The 19,563-nt window shown below is 52.6% G+C and overlaps 1 protein-coding gene across 3 annotated transcripts in view; it reads left to right on the top strand.

Annotated features, from left to right (window-relative positions):
• Positions 1–19,563, top strand: part of LOC144772494 (E3 ubiquitin-protein ligase TTC3-like) — a 1,119,388-nt gene that overhangs the window by 1,011,483 nt on the left and 88,342 nt on the right. For all 3 annotated transcript variants that reach the window (XM_078656860.1, XM_078656861.1, XM_078656859.1), the window contains one exon: positions 11,187–11,599. In XM_078656860.1, the coding sequence (XP_078512986.1) occupies positions 11,187–11,599 (413 nt within the window). The remainder of the gene's footprint in view (positions 1–11,186; positions 11,600–19,563) is intronic.

The following is a 19,563-nucleotide window of genomic DNA, read 5'->3' as shown; positions in this document are numbered from 1 at the left end:
CTTTGGGTGCTGCAGTGTCTGGCACTGCTCCTGATGGTGTTGTTCCTCACCATTCGTTTTTCCATTTTTTCTGCTCTTTCGCACACTGTTCCTATACTCTCACAGTTTTGTCTGATGGCTCCGCGTTGTGGCGCGGAAAAGTTATCCGAAGAAAACTGACATAGGCGTGCTGGGGTGTGACTTATGTGACCTCGCTGACGTCACGTACACGGACAATGCCAGGGCAAAGTCGTATGATGCCCTCCCCCTGGCGCGCAGGGATGCTGCGGCAAAAAAAAAATCCGGATCCAGTCTCCCGCCTGGGGCTAATTCTCTGTTAAGGAATCAGCGGCTAGAATCGTCTCTACCATATACATCGTTACCGAAGGTAAGTAACCCGTACTTCAGGCCCACCAAACGCCAGTGGGGGGCAGGATATGCCATCACCTCAGACAGGTGGGTTTTGCAGATAGTCCAAAGGGGTTACTCCCTCCCCTTCGAGACTATCCCTCCAGCCATTCGGCCACAGTACCACCGCATGTCGGAGAATCACTTGACACTTCTCCAGCAGGAAGTTACAGCCCTCTTGGCCAAGGGGGCCATCGAGCGCGTTCCGATGCCAGAAGTAGGTCATGGTTGTTACTCCCACTACTTCCAAAGAAGGACAAGGGCCTGCATCCCATCTTAGACCTTCGGAACGTCAATCGCTTCCTACGGAAGGAGAAGTTCAAGATGTTCACGCTTGCTCAGGTCCTGTCTGCCCTAGACCCACAAGACTGGATGGTGGCGTTGGACTTGCAGGACGCCTATTTTCATATCCCGGTCCTGCCGGACTGCCGGCAGGGCCGGACTGCCCATCGCGGGCACCGGGCAATCCCCCGCCGCACGGGTGGGGGCCGGTTTTGGGCCCCTGGGGGCTGTTTTTGTTACAGGGCCGTTTTTTCAGCATAGCTGCAAAATCGGCCCTGTAACAAAATTGGCTGAAAACCGGTCCCGGCAAAGAGCTCGGCGGCACCTCCAACACCCCCAAGTGGGGAGGGGTCCGGCCGAGCACTTTGCCAGGGCCGGTTGTGGTTCCCAGTCCGGCTCTGCCCACTGGCGTTACCTATGGTTCACAGTAGGCCACGATCACTTTCAGTTCATCATGCTCCCGTTTGGCCTTACCAGCGCCCCTCGGGTGTTCACTAAAGTGATGGCGGTGGTCGCAGTTCATCTGCGCAGACAGGGGTTTCAGTCTTCCCCTATCTTGACGACTGGATGTTGAAAGCGGGCTCGCCCCAGGCAGTCGTCTCCCACCTTCAGACTACGGCCGACCTCCTGCATTTGCTGGGGTGCTCCATAAACGTGCCAAAGTTGCACCTGATTCCCTCTCAGAGGCTCCTCTTTATCGGTGCGGTTCTGGACACAGCGTGTCTGGGACATTCAGGCTATGATTCCGTTCTTTCTGCCCTTGTCCTAGGTTTCGATCAGGATGACCTTGAGGCTGCTGGGCCTCATGGCCTCCTGCAACCTGCTGACCAATCATGCCAGATGGCATATGCAGGCTCTGCAGTGGGACCTGAAGTTCCAGTGGGCGCAGCATCAAGGGGACCTTTCCGAGTCCGTCCAGATGTTGGAGGGCACTGCGCAACAGTTGCAGTGGTGGCTCACAAAACAGCATTGGGTCAGCGGCAGATCACTCTCCCTTCCCCAACTAGAGCACACAGTGGTGACGGATGCATCCCTCCTGGGATGGGGCAACCACCTGGGAGAGGCGAAGATCAGAGGTCTCTGGTCTCCGGCGGAGTCCAGGCTCAATATCACCCTTCTGGAGAACCGGGCGATCCTACTTGCACTGAAAGCATTCCTTCCCTCTGTCAAGGGGAGAGTAGTGCAGGTGTTCACGGACAATTCCACCGTCTTGTGGTATTGCAACAAGCAGGGCGAGTGTGGGGTTGTGGACCGTATGTCAGGAGCCTCTGCGTCTCTGGACATGGCTGGAACGTCAAGCTATTTACTTGACAGTTCAACACTTGGCAGGTTCTTTGAACGCCAATGTGGACGAACTCAGCCATATGTGCATGATGGATCACGAATGACGTCTTCACTCGAAGGTAGGGCAAGGTCTCTTTCAACAGTGGGGAGAGCCTTGGTTAGATCTATTCGCCACCGAAGAGAATGTGTAATGTGATCACTTCTGCACGTTTGAATTTCCAAGGTGGCACTCACTCGGCGATGCTTTTCATTGCGAGTGGAGCTGCGGTCTATTGTCCGTTTTTCCACCTATACCACTTCTACTTAGAGTGCTGAGAAAGATCAGGCACGGCCGGGCCCACGTCATTCTTGTGGCCCCGAACTGGGCTCGAAGAGTTTGGTATCCCGAGCTACTCAGTATGAGCATGGATCCTCCGATCCGACTGCCTCTTCGGGAAGATCTTCTGTCCCAGCAGCAGGAGACGGTCCTCCACTAGAACCTGCCCAGCCTCTACCTACATGCGTGGAGATTGAGCTGCGACAGTTGATTCCATTTGACTTGCCTCCTGAAGTCTGTGAATTCATTCTGGCAGCCAGGCGTCCCTCCACAAAATCGGTATACGCCTGTAGGTGGAACAAATTTGTGGCATGGTGCACAGCAAAGGCTGTGGATCCCTTTTCTGCCCCTCCTTCAGAAGTCCTTTTGTTCCTTCTTTCTCTGGCCCAGCAGGGCTCTGTTCTGGGCACTATTAAGGTCTACCTTTCTGCAATTTCGGCCTTTCTCAGGCTCCCTGATCAGCCTCTCTTTTCAAGTCCCCTGTTTTAAATAGATTTCTTAAAGGCATTACCCACCTTTTCCCTCCTATTGCGTTTGTGATGCCACAGTGGGACTTGAATCTGGTTCTTTCTTTTTTGATGTGCGCTCCTTTTGAGCCGCTTCACAACTGTCCTCTTCGTTTATTGACTTTGAAAACTGCTTTCCTGGTTGCCATCACCTCCGCTAGGCACGTGAGTGAGCTCCATGCTTTTTCCTGTAAGCCTCCTTTTCTGTCAGTTCATCCGGATAAGGTTATGCTTCGCACTCGTCCTTCCTTCTTGCCAAAGGTTGTCACTGCCTTCCACATCGGGCAAACTATCACCATGCCCACTTTCCTTCCACCTCCGTACCCTTTCAGAGAGGAAGAGAGGCTCTACCGTCTGGACCCAAAACGTGCACTCTCATTTTACCTGACTCGCACACAACAGTTCCGGGTGGATGACCAGCTCTTTGTTGGCTACGTAGGCGCCAAGAAAGGCCGGGCTGCGCACAAGAGGACTATCTCCAGCTGGGTCATCTTGTGTATCAAGGCCTGTTATTCTATGGCTAAAAATTAACCTCCGGTGGGGTTGTGCGCCCATTCTACCACGGCGACAGCAGCTACTACTGCATTGGGACGTGGTGTCCCCCTGCAAGGCATCTGACAGGCAGCTACGTGGGTCTCGCTGCACACTTTTACTAAGCATTATTGCCTTGACAGTCAAGCTCGGAGAGGTGTCGTCTTTGGCCGTTCTGTTTTCCATGACTTTCAGGTGTGATCTTGGTTCGCAGACACACCACCCAGGTTGATATTGCTGGGGTATCTATTCTAAGGTAAGCAATCTATCACTAACGTGTCTCTTTCAGGTGCACAAGTTACTTGTGTAACCATATATCTGTAAGAAACATTAGTTAGTGATAGATTCTTTACCGCCCCACCCATCCTCCCCTTTCTGCGAACTGATTAAGGTCATCCCTTTCAGGGCCCTAGTTTCAGTGCACCAGTGGTCAGTATCTTGCATGGATCTGCATTCCTGGCGCGGAAAGTCGTGTACAGAACTGATGTACGCGCAAGTGGGCTCGTCTAAGTAGCTCCAGCGACGTCATTTCTGGGACTACAATGCCAACGACGGACACGGAGCCGCACGACGACGCCTACCGACGCGCAGGCGTACTGCTGACGAAAACTTTCCGGATCCTGTCTGACGCCTGGGGGTAATTCTAAGGTAAGGAATCTATCACTAACTAATGTTTCTTACAGATATATCGTTACCGAAGGTAAGTAACTTGTTCGACAGTGCCCATTGCCTGATGTTCTGTGCCTCTCCACCACCACTGCAGGGAGCTTTGGTGACTCATTTCAGTTGAAGTGAAGGTTTCCTCTTCACTAAATGTTTCCTCCCATACCCTTTTCAAGTTCAGAGGAAGATTCACCAGCACTTGGCCCAAATAAGACCTACTTCCCCTCTCCCTTCTTCCTCCGCTACTTCTTCCTGTCAGGGTAGACCTTCTCTCCCAATGGGGTGGACAGGTTCTACACCCCATTCTCCAGACTTTACACCTTCATTAGTGCAGACTGAGCGAGGTTATCTGAGTTTTATTCAGCTGCCAACTAGATGGTTCACATGATCCTTTTTGCCTGTTTCTACCAAGTTGATCTATTCTGGGAGACAGAACACAATTTTTGCATGTGTTCCAAACTTTGAGTTGACCACCTGAAGGCTACCTTTTCTTTTAGTTTGCACTGTCCTTGGTCCAGCATGGTTGTGCAGTAGGTACAGTCAAGGAGTGCATTGCAGCTTTATCAGTGTTCCTGTGCCTCTCAGTATAGCTGTCTTATTCAAATCACTGGTGGTTGTATGGTTTTTGAATATCATGACAAATGTTTTGTTGCACTCTTTTTATAATGCCCAATGGGACTTGATTTGTGCTCTTTTAGAGACCCTCCATAGTTGTCAGCTGTGGTCATGAACCTTTTAGTTGGTATTGTTGGTTGGTGTGACCTCGGTGCTTCGCGTCCTCAAACTTCTGGCCTAGAGTGCCTGTATGCAGTTCACGTGTTTCTTCCTCGACAAGCTCATCCTTCAAACTGAAGTCACTTTCCTTACCAAGGGTGTGATCCCACTTCCAACTAGGGCAATTTGTCACTCTGCCCACTTTTTATCTCTTACCACATCCAACCAAGAAGGAGGTGTGTTTAAATTGGTTAGAACCCATGCGTGTTGTTAATTATATTGACTACATGAAGTAATTCAGATCGCCCGACCTGCTGCCTTTGTATTCTGTATAAATGCAACAAAAAAGGCACAGTGCTTCAGAAGATAACTTTATTGTGTTGTGTTATGCTGTGCATCAAGGTATGCTATGCTCTGGCAAAAAAAGAGCCACCTAACGGAATCCAAGCCCATTTCACCAGATTGTGAAGTCTTCCACTGCAGCTTTGGCCAGTGACATATGCAGATCGATAACATGGGCTTCCCTCCACACCTTTGCCAAGCACAATTGTTTGGACTCACACGTGAGGAGGGATGGCCATTTCGCACACTCAGTCCTTTATGGTTTCCTCATTTGTCTGTTCCTGCAGACTTACTACCTGAGAGTATGGCTTCTGAATTCATTCAGAGATCAGGAATCTGCAGGGAGAGGTATACATCATATTTACTTACCTGTAGTAACTATCTCATGGATACTGTATCTGAAGCTTTCTCACCAATACCACCCGCCTCTCCATTCTTAAGAAAGGCAGTAGGCATGATAATAAGTTACAGACTTCGTTTTTGCACTGCATCAATACATCATTCATTATTTTTCTCATCTCCGTTTCAAAAGACCTGGTAATAAAACAGCAGAAGATTAACGTCGAGGCATTTGGGTTGGTACTATATTACTCCAGTGACATCCCCACAGCTCCACATCTATCTTTGAGATGGAGCAAGACCCCCCTCCTCCCCCCATCAGCACAGTACAGCTATGCAGACGGTTTTCAGATCCAGTCTCGTTCCAGGGATATTACTTATTTGTAAGATTTGTAATGCGCATGGCTGCCCCGGCAACGAGGCGTCCCAGCGCAACCACAGACCCTAGACGAGAACCGGGGAAGAAGATAACGGTTAAACAGGAAAAAGCCAGGTCTTTATGGCTTTTCGGAAGGCCAGGTGGTTCTGGATTGCTCTGATGGAAACAGGGAGCAAATTCCAGAGTTACGCAGCCAAACTGCGAAAAGAAAGACCACCCGCTCTGGCTTTCAAAACTCGAGGAATACAGACCAACGCTAGATCGGCTGATCTCAGAGGACGCCGTGGCACGTAGAACTCTAACAGATTGGCCAACCCCAGGGGTTGGCAGCGTCAGGATCCTATGCGACACGCAAAGCGACTTAAATTGAATGCCTTTCTCAAAAGAAAATCAGTGAAGTTTGCGGAGAACATGAGAAACTGAGCAGGATTTCGGGAGAGCTACCAGAATGCGAGCTGCTGCATTCTGTACTCTCTGAAGGCGCTTAACACTGGCCTTATTAGCACCCAGATAGAGGGAGTTGCCATAGTCCAGTCTGAATAGAATGGCAGCCTGGACAATGGTTAGACGCACTTTTGGAGGAAAGAAACCCAGCAGCGGTTTCAAGCCTCGCAAATGCCTAAAGCACGCCCCAGCCACTACCTTAGATTGGCTGTCAAATGTCAGGCCACTGTCAAACCACACGCCCAGATTTTTCACAGTCTACTTGGGCAGTGGGGCGGGTTTGAGGCGATACGGCCAACACTGCTCGGACCACAACTCCTGATCCTTCCAGAACAGTAAGATCTCGGACTTGCTGGCGTTCAACTGCAAGCAGTTTAGCGCCATCCAGTCCGCAACTGCTGAAAGATCATCTTTGAACTTGTCCAGATTAGTACAGCATTTCTTAGAGAAAGTAATCACCAATTGGGTGTCGTCAGCATACGACACCAGTGACAATCACCTTCCTTTAGCTATCGCAGCCAAGGGTCGGACATAGATGTTAAACAATAAGGGCTCAATACTGAGCCCTGTGGCACCCCCTGTTGCAAAGCAAACTAATGGGAATGAAAAGGAGGCACGAGGACTTTAAAAGACCTCCCCTCCAAAAAAGACCGGAACCAGTTCAGAGCCACATCCCTAATGCCAATTTCCTGTAGGCGTCTTGGAAGTATCGCATGAGAGACGGTATCAAAAGCGGCGCTTAAGTCCAAAAGGACCAAGGCCGCTGAATCACCGACACCCAGACTCGCCCGGATGGCTTCCGTCACTGCCAACAAAGCAGACTCAGTGCTGTGGCGTGCTCAGAAACCATGTTGTGATGGATCCAGGATGGCATTCTGCTCAATAAACTTGGAAAGAGTGGAATTCACGTGGGATTCAACTAGCTTCGCCAAGAAAGGCAGTTTGAAGATGGGGAGGTAGTTGCCCGACTCAGCAGGGTCCAAGGAGGGTTTTTGTAAATGAATGTGGGATGCTTGTAAAGCGCACTGTTACTCTACCCGAGTGTCCTGGCGCTGTAGACCGCTGGGGAACCCGTCCTGGTTTTCCCTGTGAGATGGTCCCTTTCTGGGTATCTCCAGGGTGAAACCAGGCATCCCTGGCGTCTGTGGGGGGCCGTTGTAGAGATGAGGCAAGCTTAATGCCCAGAGTTACCGAGTGTGTTCCCTGGTTAGAGTAGGCACTGAGGCGAGAATTATCGAGTCCGTTGACCCTGGTCCAAGACCCTGCCGCGTCGGGAATTGAACCCTGGTCCCGGGCCGTTCTCTGCTTACAGGTCTGCCGCCTCTAACCAGTGAGCCACACCTCTCCACTTTTTCAAGCAACGGGATGACATTCGCGTGTTTCCACGCCCCAGGTACGGAAGCTGACGCTAGAGAAAGGTTGACCAAGTCAATATTCAGTGGGGAGAGGAGAGTGTGAAACCGAAGGAAATGGGCAGGTGTCAAAGGGTCGGCCGGCGAGCCCGATTTAATTTTCAGACTGAGGGACTCTAATTCCATATGTGTCAGCGGAGGAAAAGATGACAAGGTATTTCCCCCAATGGGACAAATAGCCCCCGGATCCGCCACCTCAGCAGACAAAGCCAGGTAGGTAGACCAAGGTAGATCTTTTCGACTTTGTTCACAAAGTACCGAGCCAACTCATTGCACTGACGGTTTGAGGAGATCGGAGAGACACCCATAGCACCGGCACTCTTCATATTCAAGAGATAAAGAATCTGCAGGTAGATAGACTATCCACCAGAAAGATTGTTTGTTACTCAAGGTTTGTAACTTTAATTTAACTGAAGTGCAATAGTATTGGTGGCCCTGTGATTGCTGTGGTAAACAAAATAACCTACTTAGTATATTGTCCAGTAAAAACTAAAAAAAGAATTGGCCGTTGATCCCAGGAAATGCCCTCGTGTGTGTGTCCAATGTACTTTATTTGCTCATTGAGTATTGTTCAGACACTGTAAATCTCAAACAGTAACACATGTAATTGCTACTTGGCATCCAGCTTTGATTAACACTCACAAATTCCCCTTCCTAAGGGGATTTCAAGAACAGGAGACTTCAAAATGCAGACTGTAATATGAGAAACAGTTTGTAATCTCAAGACTTGACTGTGAGAAGTTGGCCTGATATATGATGCTCACTAGTTCTAGTGATCACCTTGTATCAGTCCAAACAACCCTTATGGTGATTGCTTGTAAGTCAACCTTATAGACCAGCTATCCTAATGGTAGCATGGACAAAGCAGTCTTAGGCTAAACTCTTTTGGCATGTGAAGCCAGCTGTTTTACCACAATATAACCCCTTGAATACCAGATGAAAGGACACCACACAGGTTATGAAAATAAACAGTATATTTATTAATAACAACACCTCTGAACTCTTTATGAGGTCAGAGGGCTAAGCACATGACAATCTCTTACGAAAAACACTACAAGTTGCACAAAATTACAATGGCGCCCTAGGGCACGACAAACCATATACTAAGTAAGTGGAATGTGAGAGTCGATAAAAGGAATGGAGCTGTCCAGAGGCTGTAGGCTCGATGGGACCACGCTATACTAACTTCAGGTAAGTAATAGGAGGCCCACGGAACGCGTGTGCAGAGTGTGAACTCGCACGCGAGATGCGTAACAACGTCTATGGACAGTACAGTTCAAGAAAAAGGTGACTACGGACAATCCTGACTAGGTAGGGCTAAGACGACTGTGGAACTGGACACTAGGACAGTTAAACTACCCTTGAGCACCGAAATGCTCTTGTTACCTCACCCACGGGCCGCGGGTGCATAGGTGTCAAAGTGCGTCAGCTTCTCGCGTTGAAGTCAATGGAGCCTGAAAGAAAAGATGCTGCAGGCGACCAGGAGGAAGATGTCCGGTGCAATCCAAGGATGGATTGTTGAAGAAGAAGACCTGAAAGCAGAGGGGACAATGTTCAGAGTCACTAGCCAGTGACTGGAGTGGAACCAGGAAGGAACCAGATGTCGTCGTCGCGATCAGGTGAAGAGTGGACGCTTGACTCTGCAGCCACGTGGACCAGGAGGTGTCTTGGACGACCAGGATGGAGGCACGAGCTGTCCCACGCAGGCTCTCGCTGTCGGCGGTGAGTGAAGAAAGCGTCTGGTGCAGACTAGGAGAGTCCGGGGTGCCCCTCTTTTGGAAGGGAGCAAGGGCCAGTCTGGAGCAACCAGACCAGCAGCAAAGATTCGAAGGTTTGTCGTCTAGGAGGCCACTAGCCAGCCGGCAAGTGACCAGACAACGCGTCGAGCAGCAAACAAGCAGAAGGGCCCCACGCAGATCTCGTGGATGCTGGAGGGCTGATCTTCGGTGCAGGGGCTGCTCGGGGCTGGGGCTTCTCAGTCCCCAAAGCACTCGGTCGAGTTCACCTCGGGAGTCGTGCTGGAAGCGAAGTGCAGTTTCTTCCAAGATGGCCGGTCCCACGTGTCTCGTCGCACCCACGGAACTCAGCTGTGCTGCAGATGTAGGTTGAGGTCGGAGAGGTCTGGGAATCCGGGTCTCGTCGGGCTCTGAAGTCTGGATCCTCGAGGGAAGACGACAAAGGGAAGCCGCTGGACGCTTGATGGTGCCTGCAGTTGCAGGGTGGACACTCCTTGTCCACAAGGGAGATTCTTCAGTCTTCTGTGGAGCAGAACGTCGAAGGCCAGAGTTTCTTCTTGTTGAATAGTTCCGGATAATCTAATTTGGAATGGGACCAGCTCCTACCTTTATTCTCCTAAAGGGGGCTGCACTACTGACTAGGTCCCTCCTCTGGGTGGGACCAGGAAGGGGGGTGGTTACACCCCCTATCCTTTGTCCGGTTTCCCGCCAGAGCTGGGGCAGGGATGCCCCAGCAACTGGTTTGAACCGGTGTATGCACAGGGCACCTTGTGTGCCCCAGGCATGTCTCATTCCTTTCAGGCCTCCCTACCTCAATACACAAAATCCTGTCTGGGGTGGTGCTAGCACCTCCCAAGGCAGGAAACCCTTTGTCCAAGCCATCCTCGCTGGAAGGACTCCCAGCAGCAGGAGGTCAGACTTGTGTCTGTGGTGGCAGCATCCATTTTGTGATGCTGAGGCTCGAGTTAACTTTAACCGGGGTTCACAGTTACATACTTGTCGTGTCCCTCTAAAAGGGTGGAATGCTACCCCCATCGCCAGAATTGGCGAGGGGGTAGTATTCCAAATCGTATGACACCTTACTCGACATGTTTTGATAATGTTATACCAGAGTTAGCATTTAACCGCGAGGTTGATAATGCACTTAAGAGTATATGGTATAGCGTTATCATGGAACAGCTATTAGGACTTGGTTCCGCAAGCTGCAAACGGGCTCAGCTCATGCCAGAGCACCATCTCACATAATTCCAAGCACTCTGCCTTCAGGATTGATAAGGCCTTCCACAGGAGTGACTGATAGGAATATATGTGTCCATTTTTAGGGTTAGATAAAGGTATACTATATCTACAGCAAAGGGTGTTTACACCACCTTGCCCCAGCTGTCATGCAGCCAGTTGTGTCAGATTTAGATGGCCAGCAAGGGGTGGCATAATACATGCTTCAGCCCCTGGTAGGCCCTGGGTACACCTATGCCCTGAGTACAGGGACTGATAAGGTGGCCCAGTACCAATTGGTAAATGCACCTAAAGTACATGGTTGTCAATTTAGAGAGAGAACAGCTAGGCTGTGGGTCTGATTAGCAGGCCCACAGCCAGGGAAAGTCGTAAACCAGTGAAGCAAAAAGCCAAAATCTGGGGTGACCATAGGATTGCAGACCCCACTCTCCTACATAGACCACGTAAAATTAACAAAAAGGGTGTAGTCTTTCTTTCATCATATTGTCACATTAAGCATAACTGGTGTCTACCTGAGTTTCATAAATTGTTAGCTCTTCAGATTGTGGTGTGCATTGTAAATTGTTTGTGAAACATACAATTTGATTAATTGAACTTTCTTTATTTGCTTTACAGAAGATGCAACACAATGCTTCAATTAGTGATCCAAGTATTGCATATTTCTCCTCAACTTCTCAACTATATAATACTGCATTTCTAAGTTCTAATGGTCGAGGTTCAGTGCAACCCTGCATTACCACACAGACTGGAAGCAACACTGACATTTCTGCAAGATCAAATTCTTTGATTCATGCTTCAGCTGAGATGCCTTACATTTCTGTAGGAAGATCTCCTTCTAAACAGTCTTCTTGCAGCCAGCCTTTGCAATCAAGGGAGAGCAATCCAGATGTCAGTGGAAGCAATTCGGTGTCTCCTGTTCAACCGCGATCTCCACAGCCATTAAACTTGAGCCCCATAAAGACGGAACTGAAGAATCCATTTGATAAGATAATCACTCATCTGAATGCTATATTTCCACACTATGATCGGTAAGAAGCTATATGGAATACTGTGCTATTATTTTAAGCACTAACTTAGGTATTGATTACTGTATGTTTCATGGAAGCCCGTTTTATTTAACTATATCCCCAGATGTCAAAGTTAACCTGTAAACAGTTTGAATTCCAGCATTGAGTTTTAGGTTGTGTTGGAAGGGCTTCATCTATGAAGCCACCTAGTTGTCATTGAAATAGGCATGCCATCCACAGTGTGCCAATGGCATCAATGTCGTTTTCTGTTCACCTCAGATGTGTGGTCCTGAAAGATCGCTGCTTTTTTTATGCAATGTCGCCTGCAATATCTAGCTACAAGTTCCGTTCCAAATGCCGAAAAAAGTTATTTTGTCTACTCCCCCAAACCCCCCAAAAGGTATTTATGCCTCCCAGTGGTTACACCACAGATCTGATGCCTTCTCTACCTGCAAATAAATGCATGCTAAGGCAGTCAGTGAGCTGGGGTCTGAATAAAAGAGTTATGGTTCTTAGTTCTGTCTTTGAGCAGGAAGTGGAGGAGGACAATCACCAGTGGTTGATGCCCAAAAAAAAAAAAATGCTACTTTCCCTTCCCAAATTCCCTCTCTTTTCCCTAACACTTGTTCAGCCCGGCCAGGCAGACATGTTTCCCAAAGTGTTTTTTGTCTTCATCCACAAATGTACCCAGACTTTTGTAGGTACCGTGTGCATCCAAAGAAGAGCTGAAAGAGCTGGCCTCCTTCAAAAGACAATGATACTAGATACTAATTCTCAATATAAATCTTTCTCTGCTGTAGGCCTGGGTTTCTTTATCAGTGACATTGGCTCCAAAAGATTGACGGTTCGTGCAGCTTCAAGACTTTAGTGATTAGAAGACCTCTCGTAAGTGCAGTTTTCAGTCCTATATAGTACACGCTCCTCTTTCTCTGCAGTTGGAAGTACAGCAGCAAAAGTCATTACACTTGCCTACTTACACTGTTGAGCCATGCCAATGTACTTGCAAAGATGTTGGATTTTTTGCTGCAGCAAGTACCCTGGTCCTTTAATGAAGCTGTACTTGAACCATTTATGAAGATGGGCAAAGTTCTGTTCTGCTTTGGACGTCACAAAATATGCATCTCTTAAGCACTGTATGGACCACCTTGTGCCCTTCATTTTGTCCCATCCTAAGCCGTTTTGTGGAGGCTTCTTCAGTGAAATCTTGGTCTAAAACCTTCCAGTAAGCCCCTCCATGGATTTCATCAGGTTGCCTCATTAAGGGAGGTTTGACCTTGTTTGCAATGTGGCTTGTCTTTTCAACTGAGTCTCTAAAGTTTGATGGTATATGTAGAGGATGAACACTCTACCCCGTCAAGAGAAGATGTAAGTTTACCTATGAGTAGCCACTTTCCTTTGGCATGGAAACTTATAGGCACTTATTATTTTCTTTCATAAAACCATGGACATAGGGGTTCTTTACATGTTTACACAATCACTCAGCTGTAGCATGACTTGATGTGCTCCATGCATTTTACTGGGGATACCCAGGCACATCAGACTAACAAACTTTTACAATGAATTGCTTTTGCCTGAAAAACTGACAAAAGTTTGAAAAATGTAACTAGAGCAAGCATACAGCCAGTGTTTTATTACTAGCCGCCCCATCACACCTCTTCCAGCAGCAGTACTGGGTTAAAAAACCGAACCATAGCTGCCGCAGTATACTCTACTCTACTCCTTTAAAAATAGAATGTGCAGGGCGTGGCTTGAGGCTTTGAAGATGGCGGTCGCACTCTGAGTGCTCCGGACCCCTCCGTCATCCGCTTTCAATCCAGCTCACATCGGCATTCATCCGAGCGTCCTACCTACATCGGAGGAGTCCCTGATACAGCGGCATCAGCCTCCTGGGTCCGGCGTTTCGGTGGGGAATCTGTGGAGGCGGTGGTGACCTGTGGCCCATAGCGGCCTGCTCATCCTGCAGGGGTGGCCATTGTGTGCTGGGGCGGCCTGAGTTATTTAGGCGGTGGCGGTCGGGACGCCGCTGCCGCCCTGACTGTGGTGGTGGTGCCGGAGTGAGGGGAGCTGTTGGGACCCTGGGGACCCCAGGGGTCCGATCGCCTGCGGTGCGGGTACAAGCATTTGCGAGCCCCAGATGACCGGCCAGTGCCTCGGCTGGCGTAAGGAGAAGTGTGGGCGCCTACAAGTCCAGGTCACGGGCTGGCCCCAGGCGGCAGGCACCAGCTCCGGATCCCGGCGGTGAGTGGGGCTGAGGCCGGCTGTCAACTCGGGCAGCGGGGCAGGCGAGCGCGCTCCCCACCCCCCTCCTCCCTCTATCCCTGTCCGGTGAGGTGAACGATTCCTTCCTCCCAGTTGTTGACCCTGCCGCGTGTCTTGGCGGGCAGCCTGAAGTAGTTCACAGACCCCCTGCTGGGTTCTCGACCCCCGGGGTGGATGGGGTTTCGGTTGTCAACCCAGACAGCAGCGTGCGAGAGAGGCGCCCTCCCTCCCCCCCCTTCCCCTCCGGGCCTGAAACTGTGGACCTTGCAGCTAAGACTTGATAGGAGGTGGCGGCATCTGGATCTAGTGGGCCCTGGTGAGTCTTGCTGCTCCCGTTGGATGAGGGGCGAGGGTGCACGCATCGCGGCCCGTGGTGTAAGTGTGGCTGGACCTGATGACTGACTGCGCCGGCACCCACCCTCCTGAGGCCACAGATGGTGCACAGATTCCCCCCTGCTGGAGCTATAGTCGTTCTTGACCCCGGGGGCAGAGGGGTTTGGCTGTCAGTCCGGGAAGTGGCGTGCACGGGAGACGCGTGCCCCCCCTCCCCCTCTGGGCTTGGAACTGCGGGCCTAGCATATATGACTTGCTGAGAGGTGGCAAGCCCTGGTTCTGGTGGACCCTGGCGACTCCTGCCGCGCCCGTTGGGTGATGGGCGGAGGTGCGCAAGTCGCGGCCTGCTGTGAAATTGTAGCTGGCCCTGAAGGCTGGTTGCGCCACTGATCATCAGCCTGAGGCTGCGGGCGTGCCCCCCCATGCTGGGCGTGGTGCGACGTTCTGCGCCCCCCCTGGCGCTGCGTGTGGACCCTGGGGCTCTGGAGACTGGTTCGAGGCCTCTTGCACAGGAGGGCCTGGAGCCTCTTCCCTTTTCAGAGGCGGGTCACCGGCAGCGGTGTGATTGGTCTGTGGCCCCGAAGGGTCCCCCCCCCTCCCAATCTGTGACTGCGGTGGCTGGATACACCACACTGACCCTCTTCTCACACTGGCTCCCAGAGGTCTGAACGCAGTCTGTTGTATCGACGGAGGGGGAGCCCTCTGGCCGACTGTTGAGCGGGTGCCTCTTGGGCCGGCTGGTGTCCCTGGTTCCCGAGGTAGACACCAGAGCACTTGCATCTGGCGAGCCCACCCCCCCTGAATTGTTTGTGGACTTCCCGCGCATCTGCCGGTCCCTGGCCGCCTCTCTCACTTCGAACTTTCACCCCCCCCCCCGCTGGTCTCCTGCGACCGCAGCGACATTAGGACCTGGCCCTGGCCATGGGGAGGGACAAGGGCCCCAAGCCTACACCGATATCCGCACAGACCAAGATGGACCGGTTCACCACTTCCGAATCGGAGCCGCCTGAGGGGTTGGCGGGGGAGGGGACCTCCTCCCCCACAACGTCTGTCAAGGGGAAGATAGGAGAAATCAAGATGGATGTTTCCCTCCTCAGACAGAACCTCCGCTAAACTACCGCGCTTGACAGAGGCCGAATCCCGCATCTCAACGGCCAAGGACGACATCTCTCAACTTAAAGATCAAGTGGCCCAACTTCGTACTCTTACCGGGGAGCTTCACAGGCGTGCCGCAGATGCGGAAAACGTCGCACGTCGCAACAACCTCCGTGTGGTGGGGTTTCCCGAGGGAGTGGAAGCGGGACAGACGGCCACCTTCGTTGAGTATTGCAGACTTCCTCATGGCCATGAGGTCGCTCGCTCCTCCGTCGGGGTCTGCGACGCCTTCGGGTCAAGCGGCTCCGACTGGGTCCCCACGCGGGCCGGGCGCTTCGGCCCCGGCGCCATCGGGTGCTTCGGCCCCGGCGACTTCGGTCCCGACGCCACAGGGCCCCTCCGGGTCGCCGCCGGTCGACCTCACAACCTCGCCGGCGTCGGCCCCTAGGGTGTCTCCCCCGGTGCCGTCCCAGGACAACGTCGTCCCTGGTCCTGCCCTCGATTCGGGCCGGTGCGGCGCCGCTCTCGACGCCGATGGGAGATTTCTATTTCTATGACCCGGCCCCATCCTTTGAGCCTGAGTACCAGGCGATGGGTGACGAGAGGGACTGGGAGGGGTCTGAGGACCCTCTGGGACGTGAGTGTCAGTCTTCTGTGGACTGGACAGGAGAGCTTGGGGAGGCCAGTGGTCTGGACACTTCGCCCGACACTGGTTTTGTCTCCCCTCCTAGCGTGGCTACGGAGGAGGGGGCTGCTTATAGCGTGGTGCTGATGAGGGCGGCCAAGGCCTTGGGCCTTGAGCTCCCCGTTGCGGCCGTGAGGACTAACCTCCTCACTGAGGTCCTTAAACCGCAGTCAAGCTCAGGCGAGCCTCTGCTGCCGTTTAATGAGGTTTTGTCAGACGTTCTTTTGGGCACTTGATCCAGGCCCGCCACAGGGCAGCCTGTGGATAGGAACGTGGCCAGACGCCACTGCCCGGCTCCAGGTGACCCTTGCTTTCTGTCCACCCATCCCACCCCTGAGAGCCTGGTTATCCAGGCCTCCAATTCCCAGACCGCATTCCCGTCGGCTCCCCCCGACCGGGAATCCAAGAGGTACGAGAATTACGGGAAAAAGGTATTCTCCTCCCTGAGTTTGGGATTGCGGTCAGTCAATACCGCGTGCCTCTTGGGCCGCTACACCCACTCTCTGTGGGACGCGGTCGCGGCCATGCTGCCCGAATGCCCGTTGGAGGTACGGGCTAAACTCGGCCAGGCCCTTGTGGAGGGCCGAGATGCGGCACGGTATTCCATCCGGTGTGGGCTGGACACTACCGACTCTCTAGGCAGAGCGATGGCAACGACGGTGGTGATTCGTCGTCACGCCTGGTTGAGGTCCGCCAATTTCTCAGCCGATGTACAAAACACACTTATGGACATGCCGTTCGATGGCCGTCGCCTCTTTGGCGACAAGGCAGACCATGCGCTTGAGCGCTTTAAGGACTCCAGGGCTACGGCCAAGTCCTTGGGCCTCTCGGCCCGCGCCAGCAAACTGGTGCCTTTCGCTCCTTTTGTGGCCAAGGAAGGGCGCCCCCACACGTGTTGCCAGCCACAGGCCGCAGTCTAACATCCAGCGCGGTGGCAGCCGTGGAGTCCGCCATGGCGGCTGTCGGGGACAACGGCGAGGCCAGTCCACACCTACCCCTGCAGCATCTGCCTCAAAACCCTCCTAGTCCGCGCTTTCAGGCCCATGTGACGGCAGGGTTCGCCATCACCACCACCACTGGCGCACTGTCACTTCGGACAGGTGGGTGCTGCAAATCTTCCGAAGGGGCTACTCCCTCCCCTTCAAGGCGTCCCCTCCAGCCATGCCACCGCGTGTCGGGGGATCACTTGACACTTCTACAAGAGGAAGTTACGGCCCTCTTGGCCAAGGGGGCCATCGAGCGCGTTCCTGGGCCAGAAGTAGGGTGTGGTTGTTACTCCCACTACTTTCTGGTACCCAAGAAGGGCAAAGGGGGCCTACGCCCTATCTTGGATCTAAGGAACGTCAACGGCTTCCTCCGGAAGAAGTTCAAGATGCTGACATTGGCTCAGGTCTTAGGTGCCCTAGACCCTGGAGCCTGGATGGTAGCGTTGGACTTGCAGGACGCTTATTTTCACATCCCCGTCCTGCCGGCCCACCGGCGTTACCTGCGGTTCACAGTAGGCCACGAGCACTTTCAGTTTACCGTGCTCCCCTTCGGCCTTACCAGCGCCCCATGGGTGTTCACGAAAGTGATGGCGGTGGTCACAGCTCATCTGCGCAGGTTAGGGGTTTCAGTCTTCCCCTACCTCGACGACTGGTTGTTGAAGGAGGGCTCATCCCAGACAGTCATCAGCCACCTCCAGACTACGGCCGACCTCCTGCACCTGCTAGGGTTCTCCATCAATGTGCCGAAGTCACACATGTGTCCCTCTCAGAAGCTCCTCTTCGGTTCTAGACTCTGCGCAGTTTCGGGTTTATCCTCCCGAACAGCGGGTTCGAGATATTCAAGCTCTGATTCCGATCTTTCAGCCTTTATCCCGAGTCTCGGTCAGGTTGACGCTGTGGCTTCTGGGGCTGATGGCCTCCTGCATCCTTCTGGTGCATCACGCCCGGTGGCGGATGCGGGCTCTGCAGTGGGACCTGAAGTTTCATTGGGCCCAGCATCAGGGCAACTTGTCCGACCATGTCTTGATCTCGGAGGGCACTGCAAGACATTTGCAGTGGTGGCTCACGGACCGCGATTGGGTCAGCAGCAGATCCCTCTCCCTACCCCAACCGGAGCACGTAGTTGTGACGGATGCGTCCCTCCAGGGCTGGGGGGGCCACATGGGAGAGGCGGAGATCAGAGGCCTCTGGTCTCCGGCGGAGTCCCAGCTCCACATCAACCTTCTGGAGCTGCGGGCGATCCGCCTTGCACTGAAGGCATTCCTCCCCTCTGTCTGGGGGAGTGTAGTGCAGGTGTTCACGGACAACACCACCGCCATATGGTACTGCAACAAACAGGGCGGGGTGGGGTCGTAGACCCTATACCAGGAGGCTCTGCGCCTCTGGCAGTGGCTGGAACATCAGGTCGTGACCCTGGTGGTTCAACACCTGGCAGGTTCTCTGAACGCCAGGGTGGATGAACTCAGCCGTCGGTGCATGATGGATCACGAATGGCGTCTGAACTCGGACGTGGCGCAAGGCCTCTTTCAGCAGTGGGGAGAGCCTTGGTTAGATCTATTCGCCACAGAAGAGAACGCGCAATGTCATCAGTTCTGCGCGTTGGTATTTCCAAGGCGGCACTCGCTCGGAGACGCTTTTCGTCGCGAGTGGAGTTGCGGTCTTATGTACCCCTTTCCGCCTATACCACTTCTACCCAGAGTGCTGAAGATCAGGCGCGACCGGGCCCAGGTTATCCTTGTGTCTCCCGACTGGGCACGAAGATATTGGTATCCAGAGCTACTCAGCATGTCTGTCGATCTCCCGAATCGTCTGCCTCTTCGGGAGGACCTTCTGTCGCAGCAGCAGGGGACGGTCCTCCACCTGAACCTGCCCAGTCTCCACCTACAAGCTTGGAGATTGAGCGGCGACAGTTGAGGGCATTTGCCTTGCCTTCCGAAGTCTGTAATGTCATTCTGGCAGCCAGGTGTCCCTCCACAAAGTCGGTATACGCCTGCAGGTGGAACAGATTTGTAGCATTGTGCACAGCAAAGGCTGTGGATCCTCTCTCTGCACCCCTTTCAGAGGTTCTCCTCTTCCTTCTTTCTCTTGCCCAGCAGGGCTCTGCTCTGGGCACTATCAAGGGATACCTTTCTGCCCTTTCCGCCTTCTTAAGGCTACCTGATCAGCCATCTTTGTTCAAGTTCCCAATTGTAAATAGGTTTTTGAAGGGCATCACTCACATGTTTTCTCCTGTTCCTTTTGTGATGCCACAATGGGACTTGAACCTTGTACTTACTTATCTAATGTGTGCTCCCTTTGAGCCACTCCATAACTGTCCTCTCCGTCTTCTTACCTTGAATACTGCTTTCCTGGTTGCCATCACCTCTGCCAGGAGAGTGAGTGAGCTCCAGGCTCTTTCTTCCACACCCCCTTTCCTCTCTGTCCATCCGGACAAGGTTGTGTTGCGGATAAGACCCTCTTTCCTGCCCAAGGTTGTCACGGCCTTCCACATCGGGCAGTTCATCACCTTGCCCACCTTCTTTCCGTCTCCGCATCCCTCGAAAGAGGAAGAGAGGCTCCACCGTCTGGACCCAAAACGTGCGCTATCTTACTATCTAGATCCCACACGCCAGTTCTGGGTGGATGAC

The sequence above is a fragment of the Lissotriton helveticus genome, chromosome 8 (assembly GCF_964261635.1).
Source record: "Lissotriton helveticus chromosome 8, aLisHel1.1, whole genome shotgun sequence".
Lineage (NCBI taxonomy): Eukaryota > Metazoa > Chordata > Amphibia > Caudata > Salamandridae > Lissotriton > Lissotriton helveticus.
This window is presented reverse-complemented; position numbering and strand designations above follow the sequence as displayed.